This window comes from Electrona antarctica (genome assembly GCF_951216825.1).
Source record: "Electrona antarctica genome assembly, chromosome: 13".
Lineage (NCBI taxonomy): Eukaryota > Metazoa > Chordata > Actinopteri > Myctophiformes > Myctophidae > Electrona > Electrona antarctica.
This window is the reverse complement of record NC_136794.1, coordinates 47295715-47318214: the sequence shown is the minus strand read 5'-3', so window position 1 is coordinate 47318214 and position 22500 is coordinate 47295715. Positions and strand designations below refer to the sequence as shown.

Below are 22500 nucleotides of genomic sequence, written 5' to 3'. Positions count from 1 at the left end.
ATTAGTGAGGACCTATAGAGCGTCGCAGTCCCGCCCCCTACCATGGACCAGGAAATGAATCCCAATGCATTTTTCCCATAGACATTTCAGAAAGTATTTATTTAAAGACGGTTACGCCGCGGACAAAGCCAACTCGAGTCGTGACAACTCATGACAACACAAACAATATTTTGGACCAAACAAATAATTACAAAGAAGAAAAAGAACAAAAAAAAGTGTTGTAACCTGCCGTTTTTTTCTTCTTTCTAATTATTTGTTCGGCCCAAAAAATTGAGTTTGTTGTCATGATTTGTCACGACTCGAGTTGGCTTTGTCCGCTGCGTAAACGTCTTTAAATAAATACTTTCTGAAATGTCTATGAGGAAAATGAACGGAGAATCATTTCCTGGTCCATGGTAGGGGGCGGGACTGCGACGCTCTATTATATGAAGATAGGTTGAAAAGTGGTGAAGTGGTCCTTTAAGAAGGTGTTGAAGAAGGCACACGTGCATAATGCAGCCCCGCCCCCCCACACACACCCCCAGAGCCCCCCCCCCCCACACACACACTCCTCATGTGTGCATAGTCAATCTTCTCCTTTCATCTCCATGACTTTAGCCCATTTTGACCTGAGATCAGATTCTAAAAATGTCTTCTACATCCTGACAGTTTTCTGAAAAAGCTATGTTTCTATGTCAGTGGTTCTTCGATTTAAAAAAAAAATAACAGACCTACAAGCTCGTAGCGCGCCACTCGGTGGCGTAGCGCGCCACTCGGTGGCGCGCTACGAGCTTGTAGATCTGCTATTTTTCAATAGCTAAAGCATAGCATAATGCTAACACCAAAAGGGGTTCCCGCCCAAAACGGGTTAGTTATATTTTCTACTGTACTCAGCAGGCTAGCGGGGGGGGAGAGAAGAAAAAAAAAGACCTTCGTGTCAAAAAATATTACTCAAGCATATTGTGGTTGTTCTGCATTTTTGATGACAGACGGTTCGCCGATGCGTCCTACATTAGCATTTCAAACCCGCGATTCGTTTGTTCCTTCCCACACTTCCCACAAGTCAGAGCTAGGATAACCCGTTTAGGCCCCGACGTCGAGATTCAAAAAAAAAAAGTCTTCTAAATCATGACGGTTATCTGAAATACCCTATGTTTCTGTATCGGTGGTGCTCAATATTTCATGTCAAGGACCCCCAAAACCACCGACCCCCCCCCATCTGAAAATATGTTGTTCCAGGAACCCCTCATGCAGAAGCAAAGATTTGAGTTAAAAACGTTCGCTCTGAAAGAATATATATTCAATGATTTTGCTCCACATTTTCACAATTTTTCAGAAATAGCAGACCTACAAGCTCGTATAGCAGATCTACAAGCTTGTAGATCTGCTATTTTTCAATAGCTAAAGTATAACATTACATAATGCTTTAAAACACCAAAAAGGGGGTTCCCGCCCAAAATGGGATAATTGAGCACCTGGCTGAGGACGATTAAATAGGCTTGCGTTTTTCTACAGATGATGAATTCCTCCTTCTGTGACCAAGACAGAGCTTGGGTCCCTTGAATTAAAGGAGGCCAAAGCAGCTCTTCAAAACTAGATCAGCACTAAGTGTCTCCCCAAAGACAACCCCCAACAGGTTTTAGAGTGGCTCTGAGACACGGCTTAATTCTTTATTTCTTGGCCTTATTTACTGGCATCTTTAAAGCTATACTAGTCACTATAGAATAGTGGCGAGGCACCAAGAATGCCATGACTGCATGCTGTACATGGGTGGGTCACAGAATGCCATGACATAGACAGAGGAGGAGGAGGCTGGCAGGGCACTGCGTCAGGTACCCGGAAGAGGCCTATCCCACAGCCCTTCCCCGCCCCCTTTCCCCGCCCCCTTTTCTGAGCTAATGGTGTTGACGTGATGTCACTCCATAGACATTACATGTTAAAATACCTACATTCAAGTAAACTTTATTCTATTTGTGTTAGCTGTCTTACCATCTTGTTTTCTTCATAATAATATTGGTCTTTTACATTTTAACATTTGGAAGCTGCCTTAAAAAGCAGGTAGCTCTGGTCCATGAGTAAGGCTATGGACCAGAACTGAATCCCTACCTGCTTTCTCTGCAGCATTTAAGGCCGTTTCCAAATGTTAAAATGTAAAAGACCAATATTATTATGAAGAAAACAAGATGGTAAGACCGCTAAAACAAATAGAATAAAGTTTACCTTCAGAAAAAGCGTTGTTTATGGCTTCTGAATGTAGGTATTTTAACATGTAATGTCTATGGAGTGACGTCACGTCAACACCACTAGGTCTGGAAAGGGGGCGTGGAAAGGGGGCGGGGAATGGCTGTGAGACAGGCCTAGTAGAGGCAAGCAAACTGACACTACATGAGCACCAACCCAGGGATGGAAAGAGGCAAGAAGTGGTGCCACCTACGACTACGTATGCACCAGTGTTGATTTCGTATGACGAAAAATGTTCGTCGACTATCCTTTTTCACTGACGAAAACTAAATGGAAACTACATGAAAACTAAGCTATGATGACTAAATATATTGACAATTTCGTCAACAAATAAAAACTAGACTAAAATGTTGTCCACATGGACTAGTGGACAAGAGATCCAGTATAAGTAAGACAAGTCATTTTACACTTGCTCACAATGAGCTTGTAGATCGGCTATTTTCAAATTGCCAAAATGTATAGCGTTGAAGTGGTTAATGAATGTTGAATTTGAGTTACTTTACCATTTAATTCAAATAATTGTAGTGAAGTAAAAGTACCAATTTTGCCTCTGAGATGTAGTGGAGTAGAAGTAAAAGTACTGGAAATTGGAAATACTCAAGTAAAGTACAAATACCTCAAAATTGTACTTAAGTACAGTACTTAAAGGGCCACTTCACCACTTTTCAACTTCTCTTCCTATAATTGGTCCTAACTAATGTTCATGATAAAATACCACCATTTTTTCCTACTCAGTCTGTGTCATAGGAAGGCTGTGGGCAGTTCAGCAACCCGTCCACCAGTGACATCATCGATGGTGAATCCAAGCTAATAGAAACGGCAGGATTTCTTTTCCTGAAAAGTTGCAATGCAAAAGTTGAAGCCATCGTTCTCACGATAATAAAAATCGAAATATATTTTAAAATAAATCTTGTTTAAAAAAAATTCTGCCTAATGATGATGTCACTGGTGGACGGGTATCCGAACTGCCCAAAGCCCTCCTATGAGACACAGACTGAGTAGGAAAAAAGTGAGGACCAATTATATGAAGAGATGTTGAAAAGTGGTGAAGTGGTCCTTTAAGTAAAAGTACTTAGTTACTTTCCACCACTGGCTAGACCGCGCTCTCACATGGCATACCCTGCCGCTTCATCATTATGAATGTGTTTGTAACGCCTGGGATTCGAACCCCTGTCTCCCGCGTGGAAACCCAACATATCATCCACCTATACTAGTCATTAGACTAAAGGGAATTCCCTAAAGGCCTGCGTAGATATTAGGCTTTTAGGTCATCATGCATGAGTTTCTGAACCACCACCATTTACATGCACAGAACATGTGTACTGCACATTTGCATGCATGCATGTGCGCGTGCGTGCGTGCATGTGCGCGTGTGCGTGCGTGCGTGCGTGCGTGCGTGCGTGCGTGCGTGCGTGCGTGCATTCTCTGCAGGTGATAGCACAGCAACACTAGAATTCACTTTGAATATACACACAGCAGCACAGTAGGAAAACCTCTAAGCAAGGTGTTGTCTTTCAAGGTGTAAAACAGATGAGCTACCAGTGGGTCTCCTGACACCGGGGCTCCACCGGGCGTGTTGCGTCTCCGTCGCGTGCGTCAAAAAACGAAGCGGGGCAATTTCAATGCAGTCACGCAACGCAACGCGGGCAGTGGAGCCATCCGAGCCACCCTTCATTGATTAAAAAGGGAACATTCCCTGACGGTGACGGAGACGCGACGCTGACACGCCCGGTGGAGCCCCAGTGTGAGGTTCTGATCCAGTATTATTATATTAAAACAGATTAGCTACCAGTGGGTCTCCTGAGGTTCTGATCCAGTATTATTATATTAAAACAGATGAGCTACCAGTGGGTCTAGTGAGGTTCTGATCCAGTATTATTATATTAAAACAGATGAGGTACCAGTGGGTCTAGTGAGGTTCTGATCCAGTATTATTATATTAAAACAGATGAGGTACCAGTGGGTCTCCTGAGGTTCTTGTCCAGCAGAACTCTGCGTAAGGAGCCGTCCAGGGCCGACTCTTCGATGTGTGAGTGATCCCCGATCACACTCCAATACATCATCCTGCAAGAGACATGGGAACAGATCATCATCCACTGGCCCTTGTGGCTCCTGTCACAGCACTCTCTCTCTGTGTGTCTGTGTGTGTCTGTGTGTGGGTGTGTGTGTGGGTGTGTGTGTGTGTGTGTGTGTGTGTGTGTGTGTGTGTGTGTGTGTGTGTGTGTGTTACTACTCCGTTTAACTACCATCGTCAATGCAGTAGGTGCATGGATGCATTTGCAATACAAGCATAAAAGAAGGCACTATTCACCAGTGGAATCTACCAACAGCCAACGCTACCTGACAGCCCCTCCCATGAACAGCTTACTGGGACGAGAGGCAATATAGACCTGGCGGCCTTCCAGCGGTATGTCCGTCCGTATGTCCGTCCGTATGCTGTCGGACTAACCCCGGAATAGCAATGGCTAATTGGTGCTTTAACACCAAGCAACAGTGCAAGACTAAGAACTTTGTTTCCTATGGTGATCCAGCCTAGGACATATTACCCACGGACTGGTTGTCGGACAGTTTCGACAACGTGGGATGCCCGCCCAAAGACGAGGCAGAAAGGCTGGCAAAGTGTGCCATCTCTGCTGCCCTGTATGGCGGAGCTGCCACTGCTTGTGCCCATGGAGTGCTAAGTGACATGTGTGTTATTTCATGAGGACATATCCATGAGTTTGTGAATGTAACCTTTACTGCACCTAAAGTATTTGTGTTCCTGTATGCTTTCCCAGTATGTGGACATAAATACATTGTTAAACTGTGTGTGTCTGTGTGTGCATGCGTGTGCGTGTGTGCGTGCGCGTGGGTGCGTGCGTGTGTGACCCTTACAGGTGTGTAACTCTGACAGCATACACATGGAACCAAAGTGTGGACCCATAAAGGGTCCATTTGGTTCCATTTGTACACTGTCAGAGTTATGGGGTCCCGGAAACTAACATGTTTTAGAACCACTGGCATAACAAAAAACACAAACAGCAAACCGCTGGAAACTCACCGGTTAATTTACAAAGGTACAATGTAGGCATTTAGCAGACGTTCCTTATCCAGAGTGACTTACAGTGAGCAAGGTAAACACATAGAATGCCGAGAGACAGTGTAGTGCCTCAGTAAACTCTAGGATCACAGGTAAACCAAGAACCTAGCATCAGTCTACATTGACACTATAAGATACCGGGTGAACTACGAACCTTGCATCTGTCTAACCTGCTGTCAAAATGTTAACAGTGTGGTCAAGGAAAAAAAAAAGTTACAAAAACATGAGCACAAAATGACCACGGTAAGTCTGCATGGTCGTTAAATGCTTCTCTCCAACAATTAAACACTCGAGAATCTGGGAATCTTCATCGCTGATTGGTATAGTGCGAGAGGAAAACGACAAAAACAACAACGTGGCCAAAAGTCGTGGACTGGCGGCGTGGAGAGGAGAAAAAAAGGCTAATCTTACCCACGGGCTGGGTTGACGGCAATGGCATAGGGCTCTCCTGCCATGTCAGTAATCAAGCGGGTACAATTTGGTCCCTTCAGCTGACCCACGTTTACGGAGTATCTGAGCTTCGTCCAGTGAGCTGTGTAATAGCTAAACCAATGCATCCGTGAGTGGTCCGTCCAGTAGATGTTTCCCGTGATCCAGTCGGCAGCCACGTCCCTCGGCCGACGGAAGTCGGAGCACTGGGGAGGGGAGAAAAGACCACGGGGCCACAAGTCACAGTACACACATAGATTCACCAACAGATGTATCTCTTGTAATCAAATGAGTTTATGGGTGTGAGAAGTATTTTAGAGATTTTATCAAGGTATAGCCCGCACAACTCCAAACAGTCTCAAACTTCTTGAGCATTCTTACCGGGTGCGCGGTCGGGTAAATAACAAATTCTCTAAAAGAGAAAACCAGCACTCACAGAACTCATGTTTTAAGGCACTCTTAATTTATTTAATTGTTGACATAGCATACCATGTCAACAATTAAATAAATTAAAACATGAGTTCCGTGAGTGCTGGTTTTCTCTTTTAATTAAGTATTTTAGAGATGAAAGGCATTTTTGACCACAAAATGCTGCTCTGAATCCATTGCTACTTAGAATTAACAAACCTAATTAAACCTTCAGTGGACGTCAACCCATTAAAATACCAAACGACAAATACAAAAAATAATAAGAGTAACTAAGACATCTTAACAACTTCGTCCCCGGCATACGTATTCTGGGGGAAACTTGCACAGAAAATAGCAGATCTACAAGCTTATACCACACTTGCGTTGTAGGGTGTTTTAAGCTTGTAGATTGGCTGTTTTCAGCGAAGATATGTAATGTATAGAGCGAAAAACAGAACATAATGCATAAAGCCTTGAGAGACTAAAAAAATACTAAGTCAGAACTCACAGAAATTACCACAAATAGAAATCCCATTCATTTCTCCCATAGAGATTTCCGAAAATATTTATATAAATTATTTCAAGCCTGCAACCAAAGCCATCCAGGCTCATTCAATAATTGATATTTAAATATTTTCGGAAATCTCCATGTGTGTGTTTTCTATCTGTGGAACCACAACATGGTACGCCCTGTAATGGAGGCGTTGGTGTTATTACAGATACCTTGTAATTCATAGAGCTGCATCAATCACATGCAGGAAAAACAAAACAAAAAGATCTGTTTTCTGAACTGTTTTCAAGGGGAAGAAAAGCAAAAAAGTGTTCCATGTCCATGCCTTCCGGTCATACTTACGATGTTCCTGACATTAGTTTTAGACTGACTCCTGTCTAGGGTTTCTTTGTAAAAAAGTCCACCCGGGTTAAACTGGGTAGCCCAAATAAACTTTTGGTGGTGAGACAGAGCGTCCATTCCGATAATGCGGGCATTGTCCTCGATGCGAGTGAGCAGTTTGTGTCCGTGGCTCTGGTTAAATGGATACACAAAACTTCGGATTTCAGTGTCATTAGATATGTAGAGCACCCGATCTTCTGGTCCTGCACCGACGGAGTTATTAATATGCAAAACAAAATGAAAAGTGGCTAAATTCCATTGGGGGTATTAGACAGTTTGAGTACAGTATCATCAACACAACACAAGGTCACATTTTATAACATTATTATTGCACTACAAAATCTACTGGTCAACAATGACATGCATATGGCCGCTGTCGGGTGGAAACCTGCATGGTATGTCCAAAACGCTTCCTTTCTTATTCTTAAAAACGTAAGAAAAGAAGACCGAAAGAAGACAGAAAGAATAAGGTTGTGAATACAAGCGGCCGAAAATAGTTTTCTTCGACGGGTGGCTGGCATCTCCTTTAGAGATAGGGTGAGAAGTTCAGTCACACGAGAGAGACTCGGAGTAGAACCGCTGCTCCTTCGCCTGGAAAGGAGTCAGCTGAGGTGGTTCGGGCATCTGGTTAGGATGCCTCTCGGGCGCCTCCCTAGGGAGGTCCTCGACGCACGTCCCACTGGGAGGAGACCCCGGGGCAGACCAAGGCGCAGTTGGAGGAAATACATCGACTCACTGGCCTTGGAACGTCTCGCGGAATCCCCCAGGAGGAAGTCACTAATGTTGCTCTGGAGAGGGAAGTCTGGAGCACTCTGGTGGAGCTGTTGCCCCCACGACCCGACTACGGATAAGCAGTTGAAGATGGATGGATGGATGGATGGAAGAAAAGAAGGCGCTCGGGTGGCGCAGTGATAAAAATGCCTGCCCACCACCAGCCGCGATGCAATCCACCGCGGTGCGTCTAGCTTTGTCGAGGGTCTGTATGCGAACACGATTGACCCGTTGCCCAGTGAGGGAAGCTGGGCGGGGAGGAGGAAGGCGTTATGTGTCACTGCATGTGACACATAACGCCGAAACAACATTCGGCCAAAATGTCCTCTCAGTACAGGGTTGTGTAGCATAGAATGGCCTTCCTCTGCGTATAAGGGATTGTGCTACATTTCCCTCTTTTAAATACAATCTGAAAAAAATCTAAAAATGGTTGCTTGAAAACCAAAGCTGCAACCATTAATGATTATTTTAGGTGTATTTCTTTTTTTTAATGCTGTGTTCCCTATGTAATGTTATGTAAATGTATTCCACTGTTTGACTGTCTGTTTTTCTGGTTTGTGTTTCTTGTGAGGACTGCGGATGAAAATTAGCAACTGTGCTATATCCGGTGTATTTACGCCCATGTGACGTCCATTAATATGCATTGTCCTGTCCAAATAAACAAATAAAGTAAAGTAAAGTATGTACTGTGGTGGGGACGCTCTATACGTCCTCCCGGTATAGGCTCCTCAATGGCAGGTAAGTCAGTAGGATACAATCCAAAGGGAGGCACACACATCTCAAAAAAGTTATACGGGTGCTGAACAACAGATATGTACATATTAATGTACAACGAAACGTTGTTTCATTCTCTGAAAATAAAGTATCCTGGGAGCTCAAGAACAGTGTGTGGACTGCCTTACTTCTCCAGTAGGATACAACACACAGCAATGTGTGTGGGGAGGAATTAACTGGAATAACGACACAAAAAGCAGTTTTTAAATACGCAAAAAGCAGTTTTTAACTATAGATCTTTTGTGCGACACTCTTGTATGATTTAACAGGACATACATTTGTGAAAAACAGATTTCCGCCCGACAGCGACAACATGACAATATAAATAATCAATAATCAATCAATAATATTCAATGTATGTATTTTGACTGTAATATGTTTGAAAAGTTCCGTACCTTTTGCTATACAGTTGCCATTGATCTCTTTATAATTTCGGTCACAAGAGCATTTATATGATCCTTTGGTATTAGTGCAATAGTGAGCACACGTGTCATATTGGAGACACTCATTGATTTCTGCAAAGTATAGAAAATAATTTCAGTTACAATTTAGGCAGAGCAACAAAGTAATTATGGTTAGGTTAGTAATTTACCGTACTTAACAATAAGTACGGTAAACTCAATACGGACAGTGTAGTGCCTCAGTGAACCAGGATCACAGGCAAACCACAAAACTCTAACATCAATCTAATAATCAATCTAATAATCAATATACTATAAAAAAAAAAAATCTTGTACATTGGAAGTGCAGGATGCCAGGTAAACCAACAGATCTAAAATCTGTCTAAATAACTCAATCTAAACTATGTACATTTTTAACATTGTGGTTCCCGGAAAACAACCCTTGGCTTAAGTAACACAAACATCATTGTATGCATTCCTGGACTCAGATCTGTACAGACAGAGAATACAGTGTAGAGAGAGAGGCTGTTAAGTAGCTGTAACGCACACACACACACACACACACACACACACACACACACACACACACACACACACACACAGAACATGCAAACGCACGCACACACACGCGCGCACACGCACACGCAGCACATGCAAACGCACACACACACACACACACACACGCACACATGCAAACACACACACACAGCACATGCAAACACACACAGCACATGCAAACGCACACGCACACGCACACACACACACACACACACACACACACACACACCTCTATTTCAGTCAGCTGCAGTCAGTCAGATGAACGGCAGCCTTGACCCAACCCATCACCACCAAAGAGGAAATTATACTGTACATCAGCCTCATAATGGCCCTTTTACTGTTGCACGGAGGCCATAAGCACACGGCACTGAGCCATGAACTGCCAGCTAACAACATCCACTCACACCCAGGGCTTGATTGAAAGATGGCAGCTATCGCCACTTAAGCAAGGACTAAATTAAGTCCTTCAGCTGTAATTACAAAACAAAGAAATAAACACATGAAGTCCTTTAGTGCAGCGGGTTCCAAACGTGGGGCGGCGGGGGAACACTGCTGGGCCACGAGGAAATTATAAGCGGGCCCACAAATAAAACATATATTTTTTTTTTAAACTGAAAAACTAGTTTTCATAAAATAGGATAAGGCAGTGGTTCCCAAACTTTTTCGTGTCAAGGACCCCCAAATCAACATTTATTAGGCCACGGACCCCCCATTTGAAATCATGTGCCAGTGACCCCGATAAGGGAGGATTTTTACGGCTCTAGCAGTGATTTTCACACACATTAGGCTACGGACCCCCGATTTAATGGCATTTCTATCTCTGGTACCCCAATTTATATTGTAAAACCACTGTTAATTTAACTCTGAGAGTGAACAAATGAAACCAAATGGATCCGTTAGGGTCCATTTGGTTCCATTTGTACACTCTTTGAGTTACAGACCCATAAGGGTCCATTTGGTTCCTAACTATCTCTAATTGAGCTAGGTACCCCCTGGAACTCCCTCAAGGACCCCCAGGGGTCCCCGGACCCCACTTTGGGAACCCATGGGATAAGGATGTTAGTTAAATTGATCAAAGACGGAGCCCGCTGCCCATGATCAATCAATCAATCAATCAATCAATCAATCAATCAATCAATCATACTCTAACGCAAGCAATCCACAAATACAGCCAGATCAACTGCCACCAGACGGCTGCATGGTTTACACCGGGGGGTGTATTGGTATACACCTACCTTCACACTGGCCAGTCTTTTGATTCCTCTTGAAGCCAGCTTTGCACTGGCATATAGCGTTAGCGTTTGTTTGATTGCAAACCGCGTCCTCTCCACAAGGGTTTGTTTTCTTTCCACATACGTCTCCGCTGGAAACTGGAATTTCAGAAGACATATTTGTATACTTTGAATCACACTACGTCTCCACCTCGCATGCCGAGAATGGCTTCCGTTTGATGTGTGGAAAAGACCAACCAGGGCCATCATCTCATTTTATACGGTACACAACACTCATGCATGGCCATACATATATTACCATAAATAAAGCACAAACATCACAACATAATATACAATGCAGGCTAGTGCTTTGTTGGCTTTCCCCGATAACAGCACAGATGGGTGTCTGGGCATCATTTTTTTTCCTTTCTCCCGCTGTTGTTGTTGTCGTTTGATCTGCTTCCGACTGGACTTTGATATGTGGACTCCTGCCGGCCAGGCGGGGCCGGGGAGGGGTGGGGGGGACGGGGAGGGGTGTGGGGGACAGGGGGGGGACTGTAGACTACTACCACCACAAACGCACAGAAGTGTTGTTTTCGTCGACTAAAACTAAGACGAAAAATGTTCGTCGACTACCTTTTTTCACTGACGAAAACTTAAGTGGAAACTAAATAAAACTAAGCTATGATGACTAAAACTAAGACTAAATATATTGACAGTTTCGTCGACAAATAAAAACTAGACTAAAATGTTAGGAAGGGACTAGTGGACAAGAGATCCAGTATAAGTCATTTTACACTTGGTTGCATGCTGAAAATAGCCGATCTACAAGCTCACAACACGACGCGCTGTGAGCTTGTAGATCGGCTATTTTCAGCAAGTGTAAAATCTGTCATTACGACGGCATCAAGGCCCGCCAAAATACAATTTAGTCGACTAAATCCAGTGTAGATTTAGTCGACTAAAATCTTATGACACTTAGTCGACTAAAACGAGACTAACACTAAGACATTCCAGGTGACTAAAATGTGACTAAAACTAAATTAAAACTATTCAAGAGACTATGACTAAAAGTAAAATGTGCTGTGCCAAAAACAACAGTGAAACGCAGTATACGTACAGGCCTTGCAGTCCTGCTCGTCGGAGCCTCCGTCCCCGCAGTCGCTGAAGAGGTCGCACTGCAGCGGGGCGGGGATGCAGCGCTGGTTGCTGCAGGTGAACTCCGTCTTGCCACAGGGCCGCGGTCTGCCGGCCGCCACCTCTGCTCCCAACCCGGCACAAACACACACACAAACAAGAGCAGGTGTGTAAAGTAACCAGTAGTGGAAAGTAACTAAGTACTTTTACTTAAGTACTGTACTTAAGTACAATTTTGAGGTATTTGTACTTTACTTGAGTATTTTCAATTTCCAGTACTTTTACTTCTACATCCACTACATCTCAGAGCCAAAATTTGTACTTTTACTCCACTACAATTATTTGAAAACTTTAGTTACTAGTTACTTTGGAGATTATAATTTTGATTAGACAACATAAATTAACCAATTCAACCCTATACATTTCGGCCATTTGAAAATAGCCTATCTACAATTCCCCGTTCATTTTGACCCATAGGCTTTTCAAAAAGTATTTATTTAAAGACGTTCACGCCACGGACAAAGCCAACTCTTGTTGTGACAAATCATGACACTAAACACAATGTTTTTGGACAGATCAAATAATTAGTAAGAAGAAAAACAAAACAAAAAGTGTTGTACGCTGCCTTTTGTGTTTCTTCTTACTAATTATTTGATCTGTCCAAAACATTGTGTTTAGTGTCATGATTTGTCACAACAAGAGTTGGCTTTGTCCGTGGCGTAAACGTCTTTAACGGGGAATTATTTCCTGGGCCTTTGTCGGGGGCAGGACTGCAACGCTCTATTGGCCTTTCGATCTGCATAATGAGGACTAAATAGTAAATTCTGAATTTTACTTCTAACTGAGTATTTCTACATTGCAGTATTGATACGATTACGTAAGTAACAAATTTGAGTATTTTTTCCGCCACTGAAGAAGTCAGAGGGCTGAGAGCAGAGAGGAGAGGAGAGGGGAGGGGAGGGGAGAGGAGAGGAGAGGGGAGGGGAGGGGAGGGGAGGAGAGGAGAGGGGAGGGGAGGGGAGGGGAGGGGAGGGGAGGAGAGGAGAGGAGAGGAGAGGAGAGGAGAGGAGAGGAGAGGAGAGGAGAGGAGAGGAGAGGAGAGGAGAGGAGAGGAGAGGAGAGGAGAGGAGAGGAGAGGGGAGGGGTGGAGAGGAGAGGGGAGGGGAGGAGAGGGGAGGAGAGGAGAGGGGAGGAGAGGGGAGGGGAGGGGAGGAGAGGACCCCCAGCCAGGGGCGAGGACAATAAAGACAGCATGAAAGGAAGAGCACTGCTTTGAAATTCTTTTGAGACGGTTTTATAAAAGGGGAAGGGGAGCCTGGTTCAATGGCCAACATTCAAGGACAAATGCACTTCTTTGACTTTGAAAGGTGAGGGGGGGGGGGGGGGGACCCATCTGTGAGGCGTGCGCTGTAGGGCTACATGTCCAGCTATGCCTGCACTTTGAAACATACGAATAAATAAACAAACACATGGCCTTTGGACTTTACATTTCATCTGATGTATAGTCAAATGTTTTCACAGCAGATAGGCTTTAAGCCATTCTGGGCGGGAACCCCTTGTGGTGTTCATTATGTTATACTTTAGCGTTATGTTATACTTTAGCTATTGAAAAATAGCAGATCTACAAGCTCATAGCGCGCCACCGATTGGCGCGCTATGAACTTGTAGGTCTGCTATTTTTGAAAAATCGTGAAAATGTGCCTCAAATCTTTGAATATATATAGTTACAGAGTGAACATTTCTTTTTTTTTTTCCTTTTTCTTTACGCCTTTTATTGGTTTTTGAAGGGACAGACAGTAGGCCGACAGGAAACGGGAGAGAGATGGGGGAAGACATGCAGTAAAGGCCGTGTCGGGCTCGGGAGTCGAACCCGCGGCACACTGCCTGGGCCCAGAGTGAACATTTTAACTCAAATCTTTGCTTCTGGGGAGGTCCCTGGAACAACATATTTTCAGATGGGGGTCGGAGGCATATTACAGATATTTTTTGGGGTCCTTGACATGAAATATTGAGCACCACTGATATAGAAACATGAGGTTTTTCAGAATAAAATACATTTTAAAAAGACATTTTTTTAATTTCGACGTCAGGCTTAAATGGGTTAAGCAGTGGTGGAGATTAACACAAGTAAATGTGTATTCACATACTGTACTTCGTTAGGCACTTTACCTTTACGTTACATGCATAATAATAGCCTGCTCCAGGTCCAGCTACTACTGGGATTTCTGGTCGAGAGGGGCGGATTAAAGTTTGCCGGCGAAAACATGCCAGTATAAAAAACATATACTTTATACTTACTCCCATACATGTATGTGATACCTTTAGTTACTTCTAGGCATGTAACGATATATCGTATATCGATATATATCGATATTATATCCCGACGATATGTATCGATTTATTAAAAATTAATATCGATTTTCAATTTTTTTTTGGGGAGGCTAGTGTGTGATATGAAATGTGAGCTGTAATCATATTCCATCATATTCACATGCTTTTGGAGAGAAATGAGACAGACTCCATGCAGTCACTTTCAGTAGAGGCCTGCAGAGGGGAGCTGTATGTGTCTGTGACACAGGTGATGGTCGTTATTGATGCTCATTAATACATCAAGGAAGGCAATTATGTTTCTGCACTGTCAAATAGGTCTACATCTATCCTAAGATGCCATCAAAGAAAATAAGAAATGTTAACTCGAGCTAGGTTTAAACATGAAAGCATGTTTACATGCACAGAAATTAAGTAATTTTAAATAAAAATTGTGAAAAAAGCTTGGGAGGAAGATACATCATTAAAAAAAAAACATTGTTACATTTCCTTCCTGTACTCACCACACTCCTCCTCGTCAGAGTTGTCACCACAGTCGTCCACCTTGTTGCACACCTGGTCCGTTCTCAGACACACGTGTTCGTTCCTGCAACGGTACGGGCGTGTGGGCGGGCAGGGGAGCTTGGCTGGGGAGGAGAAACAATGGTTTAGGGGCGTGTGGGCGGGCAGGGGAGCTTGGCTGGGGAAGGAAAACAATGCAGGAAAAGACAAGGTTTATAGGGACGTGCACACATAGACATCAAAGGGGGCTTCACCCCCCATGCCCTTTTACCCGTCTGTAAAAAGAACTGCCCTCTCCAGACCACGAATGCAGCATTTATGACTGTGGTGAAAGAAATGCACATGATGCCACTCCTTTCCATGCCATGCCGGAAAGGCAGCATTCAGGAGAATTGCTTTTTTCCCCGCCGAAGTCTCCTGAACTTGAACGCAGCATTTTGCGTTGAACACACGTCGTATACACCGCATCTCCACTGTAGCTAAAAGAGTGCTGGTAGAGACGATACGTTGAAAGTGTGAAAGTCTGTCTGTGGGTTTTTCGAAAATGTAACCCCCAAAAAAAGTCTTAACAGGCACTTGAGACTAAATAGCAGCTACATTGGATCCATTGGAACACAGTTTATCCATTTCCATTTCCTGAAAAGAAATAGAAAACCTTGTGTTGAGGGCAACACAAGGTGTCCACACAACAACCACGCACGGAAAGATATTTTTTTATAACAACCCGACACCTTCACAATGAGTCATGAAAAGTAATGAGAAAAGTAATGAGATCCAACACGCCTTGTCTAAAGAAGAGCGCATCTTTTCAACCTACCACACATGTCCGCGTCTTCGTCTGAGTTGTCTCCGCAGTCGTCCTTGCCGTCGCACACCCAGGTGTGGAGCTTACACAGGGTGTTGTTGCAAACAAACTCGTCGGCTCGGCAGAATAAAGCACCTGAAATTGCACAGGTGACCAGTGTTAATAGTTTATGGCAGAACATTTCTAGTCTTTGGAATACAACTTCATTTTGAGCTTCATTCAGGATGCTGCTGTATGATGACAAGAGTGCCCCTCACTTCACACAGGTGTGATTGTTTTCCTCGCTGACACAATACAGTGCAGATTGTTGATACAGCTTTGATATCTTTCCGTCACCTTTTTGCATCTTTCTTTTGTATCTCTATCATAGATCTTGTCGCAACCCGTGACCTTTTCCTCTGTATCTACCCTGTGTTCTCACTGCAGTGCCGCCTAGCAATTGAATTTCAATCAATCAATCAAACACACAAACAAACAAACAAACAAACAATCAAACAAACACTCACTCAAGCGTTATTCCTAGTCTAATATTTTCTGTGGTGAGGTGACCACCGAACTACAACATGACGTCACGAGCCGCGGTGAAGAGCAAACCACCGCCACCGCCCCAGCCCTTCTCTCTGTTTTTACTCACCACCGCTCAACGTTATTTCAGCTCCGGTGGTCACCTCACCACCGGAGCGGGGGTCACCTCACCACCGAAAATCCAGACTATGAATAGGCCTTCTCTCTCTCTCTCCCTCCCCCTCTCCCTCTCCCTCTCTCTCTCTCCCTCCGCCTCTCTCTCTCCCCCCCCCCCCCCCCCCTCTCTCTCTCTCCAGTAAAACCGGTTCTCAACCTAGTCTCGCGTTCACGGTGAATATTATTTTCTACATTGTATCTGTGAAAACCTGTACAGTATAATTATGGAAAATTCACATTGATGTTCTTTTAAAGAACATCAATGTGAAGTGAACCAAGTTTAATCTCCGTTGCAAAGGATGAACAACGAACAATAAAACAATGAGCACATATCCTTCCCACCAGGCATTAACCCACACACGTACTGTTCAGCTACAGTGTTAAAGTCCACCTCAACTCACGTGACTCGTGACTTTTAATGTATGTCCTATTCATAAGCCCCCAAAAATCAACATGCGCCCCCAAAAATCGGCATGTAACGTGATGATGTGATGCCATCTGGTGCCGGCTTGTATTCGGTTAATAAACTTGACCTTGACCTTACAGGCGCTGGCACGTGATGGTGTCAGACACAGTGTGTATGTGATGGTGTTGCCATGGTTACAGTGTGTATGTTGATGGCGTTGCCATGGTTACAGTGTGTATGTTGATGGTGTTACCGTGGCTACAGTTGTCCTCGTCGCTGTGGTCCACACAGTCGAAGACATCGTCGCATCGCCAGCGGCGCGGGATGCAGTGGGCGCGGTTCAGACACAGGAACTCGTCCTCCTTGCATTCCTTGACGCAGCCAATCTGTCGCCATGGGAACACACAATCGTCAGCCTCAGCAACACACGGTCCTCTTTACAGGGTGAAGATGTGGACCACCTCTTACAGGGTGAAGATGTGGACCACGTCGTCCACAGTTAGTAAGTTAACCCATTTTGACCTGAGATCAGATTCTAAAAATGTCTTCTACATCCTGACAGTTTTCTGAAAAAGCTATGTTTCTAAGTCAGTCGTTCTTCGACTTTTCAAAAATAGCAGACCTACAAGCTCGTAGCGCGCCACTCGGTGGCGCGCTATGAGCTTGTAGATCTGCTATTTTTCAATAGCTAAAGCATAACATAATGCTAACACTAAAAGGGGTTCCCGCCCCCAAAATGGGTTAAACATGTAAACCCCCTTATGGTGGACCGGAGACCATCAGGGCCCCATACTAGTTTTATGTAATTGTGGGGAAACCCTTTCCCTTTTATTGAAGTAAGTATAAGCCTTGGGAACTAACGGTTTCCCGAGCCATGTGTTCTTAATCCCTTTTACTCGAGATTGCAAACTGTTTTTAATTAATTGATTAATTTTGTTTTAAGTTGAGCTACTTTTTAAGTACTTTGAATCTGTAATTTTACTCCTGAGTCACAGCCCGTGTCTAATCTCTACTGGTGTTCTATTATTTGTAACCCCTCAACTGTACTTTGGTTCAAATAAAGCTTATGATGTAGAGCCTATCTCCTGTTTCTGTAGCGTGATGCAGCTTGAACATCAACATGCCACGATGCTAGTTTGTTGTCACAGGGACTTAGGCCTGACTCACACCTTTACAACAGATTTATGTATGGCTGATGCATGAGACTTATTGACTGATGCAAGCTCACAATGCATTTCCAATGGGAGTCACATGGTTTGACACAACATTTGTGTTGTATGAGGGGGTGGGGGGCAGTCGAAACACAGCCGAAAGCAGTACAACACAAATGTTGTGTCAAACCATGTGACTTCCATTGGAAATGCATTGGTAAACAAACCCTTTCATACATCTAGCATGCATCAATGTTGTATGGTAGATCGAAAGGTGTGAGTCAGGCCTTAGCCCAATGATGCTGAGTGCCAAGCAGGGAGGCATTGGGTCTCATTTCTATATTCTTTGGTTTGACCTGGCCAGGGGAAATGAACTCCGGCCTCCGGCCTAACCATAAGGCCATCGAGATGGTCCACAGTAAACCCATGCATGGAACCTAACTGATCACGAACACGCACCGAGGTCTCTCCATTTAGTTTAATGTATTTGAAAACAAAAGCTAAAACTAATTTGAGCATGTATGACTCTAATAGGTCTAATGCTGTGCGACCTGTATCTGAACCCCGGGTGGCTTCGTCAGGCTCTCATACAATATCAAAATGACCAGAACTATGAACGGTATACATTATGAGCGGTAGAAGATGAGGTTGTGATCGAGCGGCAATGTTGTTTTTGTCGACTGAAACTAAGACGAAAAATGTTCGTCGACTACCTTTTTTCACTGACAAAAAACAAATGGAAACTAAATGAAAACTAAGCTATGATGACTAAAACTAAGACTAAATGTATTGACAATTTCGTCAACACCTAAAATCTAGAGTAAAATGCTAGGAAGGGACTATAGTGGACAAGAGATCCAGTATAAGTCATTTTACACTTGGTTGCATGCTGAAAATAGCAGATCTACAAGCTCACAACGCGTGGCGCTGCGACGCGTTGTGAGCTTGTAGATCGGCTAATTTCAGCAAGTGTAAAATCAGTCATTACGACAACATCAAGGCCCGCCAAAATACATTTTAGTTGACTAAATCAACTCTAGATTTAGTCGACTAAATGTCTAACACTAAAACTAACACTAAAACATTCCAGGTGACTAAAATGTGACTAAAGAATGAAAAGAAGAATGAAAACTATTCAAGAGACTATGACTAAAACTAAAATCAATATTTGCTGCCAAAAAAACATGACTGTAGAGCGGTGTGTACTGACCTCGTCCGAGCCGTCCAGACAGTTGTCATGGCCGTCACAGCGCAGGCTGGCCGACACGCACCCCCCGCTGGCACACACGTACTCGTTGAGCGAGCACGACGGGACCACTGGGGACAGAACACACACACACGTCCAGGTGGATGTGTCATCACACATCCAGTATGAACACATCACACATCGAGGTGGCATCAAAGTCAAAGTCGTACGATTAGTCACAGACGTTACCGCAGTGAAATTTGTTCTCCGTATATGACCCATCTCTTGGAGCGGTGAGCCGCAGCGTGCACCGCGCTCGGGAATCATTAGTTGATTTGACCCCCCAATCCAACCCATTGATGCTGAGTGCCAAGCAGGGAGGCATTGGGTCCCATATTTACAGTCTTTGGAATGACCCGGCCGGGGATCGAACCCCGACCTCCCAGTTTCAGGGCGGACACTCTAACCACAAGGCCACTGCCTGGCATATTAACCCATTTTGGACTGAGGCCAATTCTAAAAAAGCAAAGTCTTCTAAAGTTTTCTGAAAAACCCATGTTTCTATATTATGTCAGTGGTGGTCAACCTTTTTCATGTCAATGACCCCCAGAATTATCTCTATTTGGCCGCGGACCCCCCATCTGAAAATACGTAGTTCCAGGGACCCCCCCCAGAAGCGCCACATTCTCACGATTTCCCAAAAATAGCAGATCTACAAGCTCGTAGCGCGCCACTCGGTGGCGCGCTATGAGCTTGTAGATCTGCTATTTTTCAACAGCTAAAGCACAACATATGCTTAAAACAACAAAAAGGGGTTCCCGCCCAAAATGTGTTAACCCAGGGGTTCTCAAAACAGCCTGATCTACAAGATCATAGATCGGCTATTTTCACAATTTCGGCTTCTTTCTTTTTCCTAATTAATTATTATTTTTTTTTGTATAAAAAAAGTCTGTATTTAAAAGTCCTTAAATTGTCACTTCACGGTCATCTGGGGACCATGTTGGTCCCGACCCACAGGTTGAGAACTACTGCATAAACCACTTTAAACAGACCTGTAAGTACTCATATTGCTTTTTTCACGAAATCCTTTCGCCAAAAAAATAGGCGATATTACAAATGTATACAATGTGACCCGTTGTGAGCTTATAGTTTGGCAATTTTTTTGTATTTACGATTTTTTGGCGAACGTTCCCCGAGGAATAGGTATGATGGTGGTCAAGTGATTAAGATGAACTCACATACACAGTGTGACCATCAGCCATAACTTTCCTCAGCTGAAAATCACCCCAGGGAAGTCGATTTAATCTTTACCCGGAAAGTGGACAGAACATTTTTACCCCACTATCGAGGTCATTTCAAGCTGAAAATGTGACACTACAACCACCGCCCCCTCTTCCCCCAGGCCAGAGAGAGAGAGAGAGAGAGAGAGAGAGAGAGAGCGTGCTGAGTGCTACCTGCTGCTGAATAAAGTGGTGGCCACAAAACAACACAGTGGCGTGCCCAATCATCCCAGCCCCATCTCGGGCAGAGTGGTCGAGCACAACAGTAGGTACAGTTACTACAGTCACTACTGTAACGGGTCCCACACTTCCACGGCTAATTGTCTTGGCATGGGATAAGGGCTGATTTCTAAAGACCTCGATCAACCCACCACAGGGCGCTGGTTTGGAGTTCCAAAAGTTGAATGGCACAGTTACTACACTCGTGTACGCAGTGCGCACAGACTGTCAAATGGGTTCCTTGAAACTCTTTTTCTATTATTTAAGACGGGGGGAGAGATAGACGTCTAAAGGAAAAAGCCTTCAGGAGCTGAAAACTTTTGATAGGTTCCAACAATTTCAAGTTCATGAATTCTTCACTTCCAAAGAAGCTGCATCTTTCTTTTGAAGGAGTTGAAAGGCCTTGGGTGTGCAGTATTACCTGTTCCCTGGCAGTTCCTCTCGTCCTCTCCTGTCTTGCAGTCCTCTTGACCGTCACACAGCCACTTCAGAGAGATGCACAGGTTGTTATGACAGCGGAACTGGTCCTCCGCACAGCGGGCCTCACAGTCCTTCTGTGGGAGAACATGGAAGGACAAAAAAAACATTAAAAACAAAAGAAAAAGTTCTGTCCTGGAACTACTTTTAAGATACATCCAAAGCTCATAATTGCGTGTAGGCCTATATGTATGTCGGTCTCTGTTTGGAGTACGGACAGCTGCAATACCGCTGGCAGCCAGCAGCCTCAGTTCACAAGGGTGTGATTTTGTTTTAATAATTTTTATCCCACGATTTTGTAACCCATTTCTTCACCCCTGTGTCAATTATCTAATGTGATCCTGGGCTCTACACACCCTCCGCCAACCTAGTCCCCATATATGGGGGACATGGGGAGAGCAACGGACATTAACTCATGCTTCCTTCATGAGTGTCCAAGTTGCTCCTTTACACCTGACAGGGGGGAGTTTCCCTGGTTGGACGTAACGCGTGGAAGGAACACGTTATTCCAACCAGTTCCTTTCCCCTCCATCAGGGTGTGATTTTTGACAAAGAGATAGCCTATGGTGTAGATGTAAAAAAAAATGTGTTTACTAAGTCTAGGCGGTTTAAGTGGGTAAAACAAGACGATGCTGGGTGTCTGGTCATGCCTAGCTTATTGACCACAACTCCGTGATTACTTGACATGATTGCCAAAGCATACTGTGGTTTGTTTGTATTTTGAGGAAGCCAATCTTCTCCATTGATTGTGGTGTGGTACAGTATGACTAGTAGCAGAGATTTGACAGAGATAGGAAATCAATAACACAGTTTACTTGCTATGACTGAAATGGTCTCTGAAGAAAAGATTCATGGCTTTTAGATTTATGAACACCGTTTTGTTCAGCTGACATTGACAACATTATTCGGGTCAATTAGGTTGGCATTTCAATGACTGGACTAAATGGAAACCAGCCATACGACGATTAAAATGAGGAGGGGTTGCATTGGATGAAACTATTCTGTATTTGCATAGTACTCATTTAAATAAGTAATGCTTCTGTGGCAGAAAACAATGGTTGGTATGGCCCTTTAAATCTCCTACCGATAAACAGAATTAGGATAACGTTTGTTCCACTTTATTAAATCATTTAGGCCTGACGTTCGCTCTGAAAGAATATATATTCAAAGATTTGTGCCGCATTTTTACGATTTTTCAAAAAAATAGCAGACCTACAAGCTCGTAGCGGTGGCGCGCTATGAGCTTGTAGATCTGCTATTTTTCCAATAGCTAAAGTATAGCATAATGCTTAGTTAAAACACCCAAAGGGTCCGTCCAGAATTGGTTAAATCATTTCCAAGTCACCCAGCAGACCTATTACAGCCAAAGCAAACTTAGCTGCTTAGTACTGGCAGGCCGTTTCACTTTTGTTATCAGTCCACTGGAGGTAGATAGATTTAATATATCTAACAATGAACGTGACTAATTCCTTTTTGCACGGATACAGACTAACTAACTCAAACTAAACCGCCCGTGGCCGCCGCCATAATCTCCACACAGCTTGCACTGCGACGTGCAAACAACCAGGCAGCACACAAAGCTTCTA

At 43.9% G+C, this 22500-nt stretch overlaps 1 protein-coding gene across 1 annotated transcript in view; it reads right to left on the bottom strand.

Annotated features, from left to right (window-relative positions):
• The window catches only part of lrp1bb (low density lipoprotein receptor-related protein 1Bb), a gene marked incomplete at its 5' end in the record, with an annotated part of 503119 nt that overhangs the window by 56977 nt on the left and 423642 nt on the right, over positions 1 to 22500 (bottom strand). The window contains 11 exon segments of the mRNA XM_079517841.1: positions 4178 to 4284; positions 5711 to 5934; positions 6990 to 7231; positions 8969 to 9088; positions 10768 to 10902; positions 11864 to 12004; positions 14712 to 14834; positions 15527 to 15649; positions 16855 to 16987; positions 18963 to 19069; positions 20859 to 20991. Of these exon segments, the coding sequence (XP_079373967.1) occupies positions 4178 to 4284; positions 5711 to 5934; positions 6990 to 7231; positions 8969 to 9088; positions 10768 to 10902; positions 11864 to 12004; positions 14712 to 14834; positions 15527 to 15649; positions 16855 to 16987; positions 18963 to 19069; positions 20859 to 20991 (1588 nt within the window).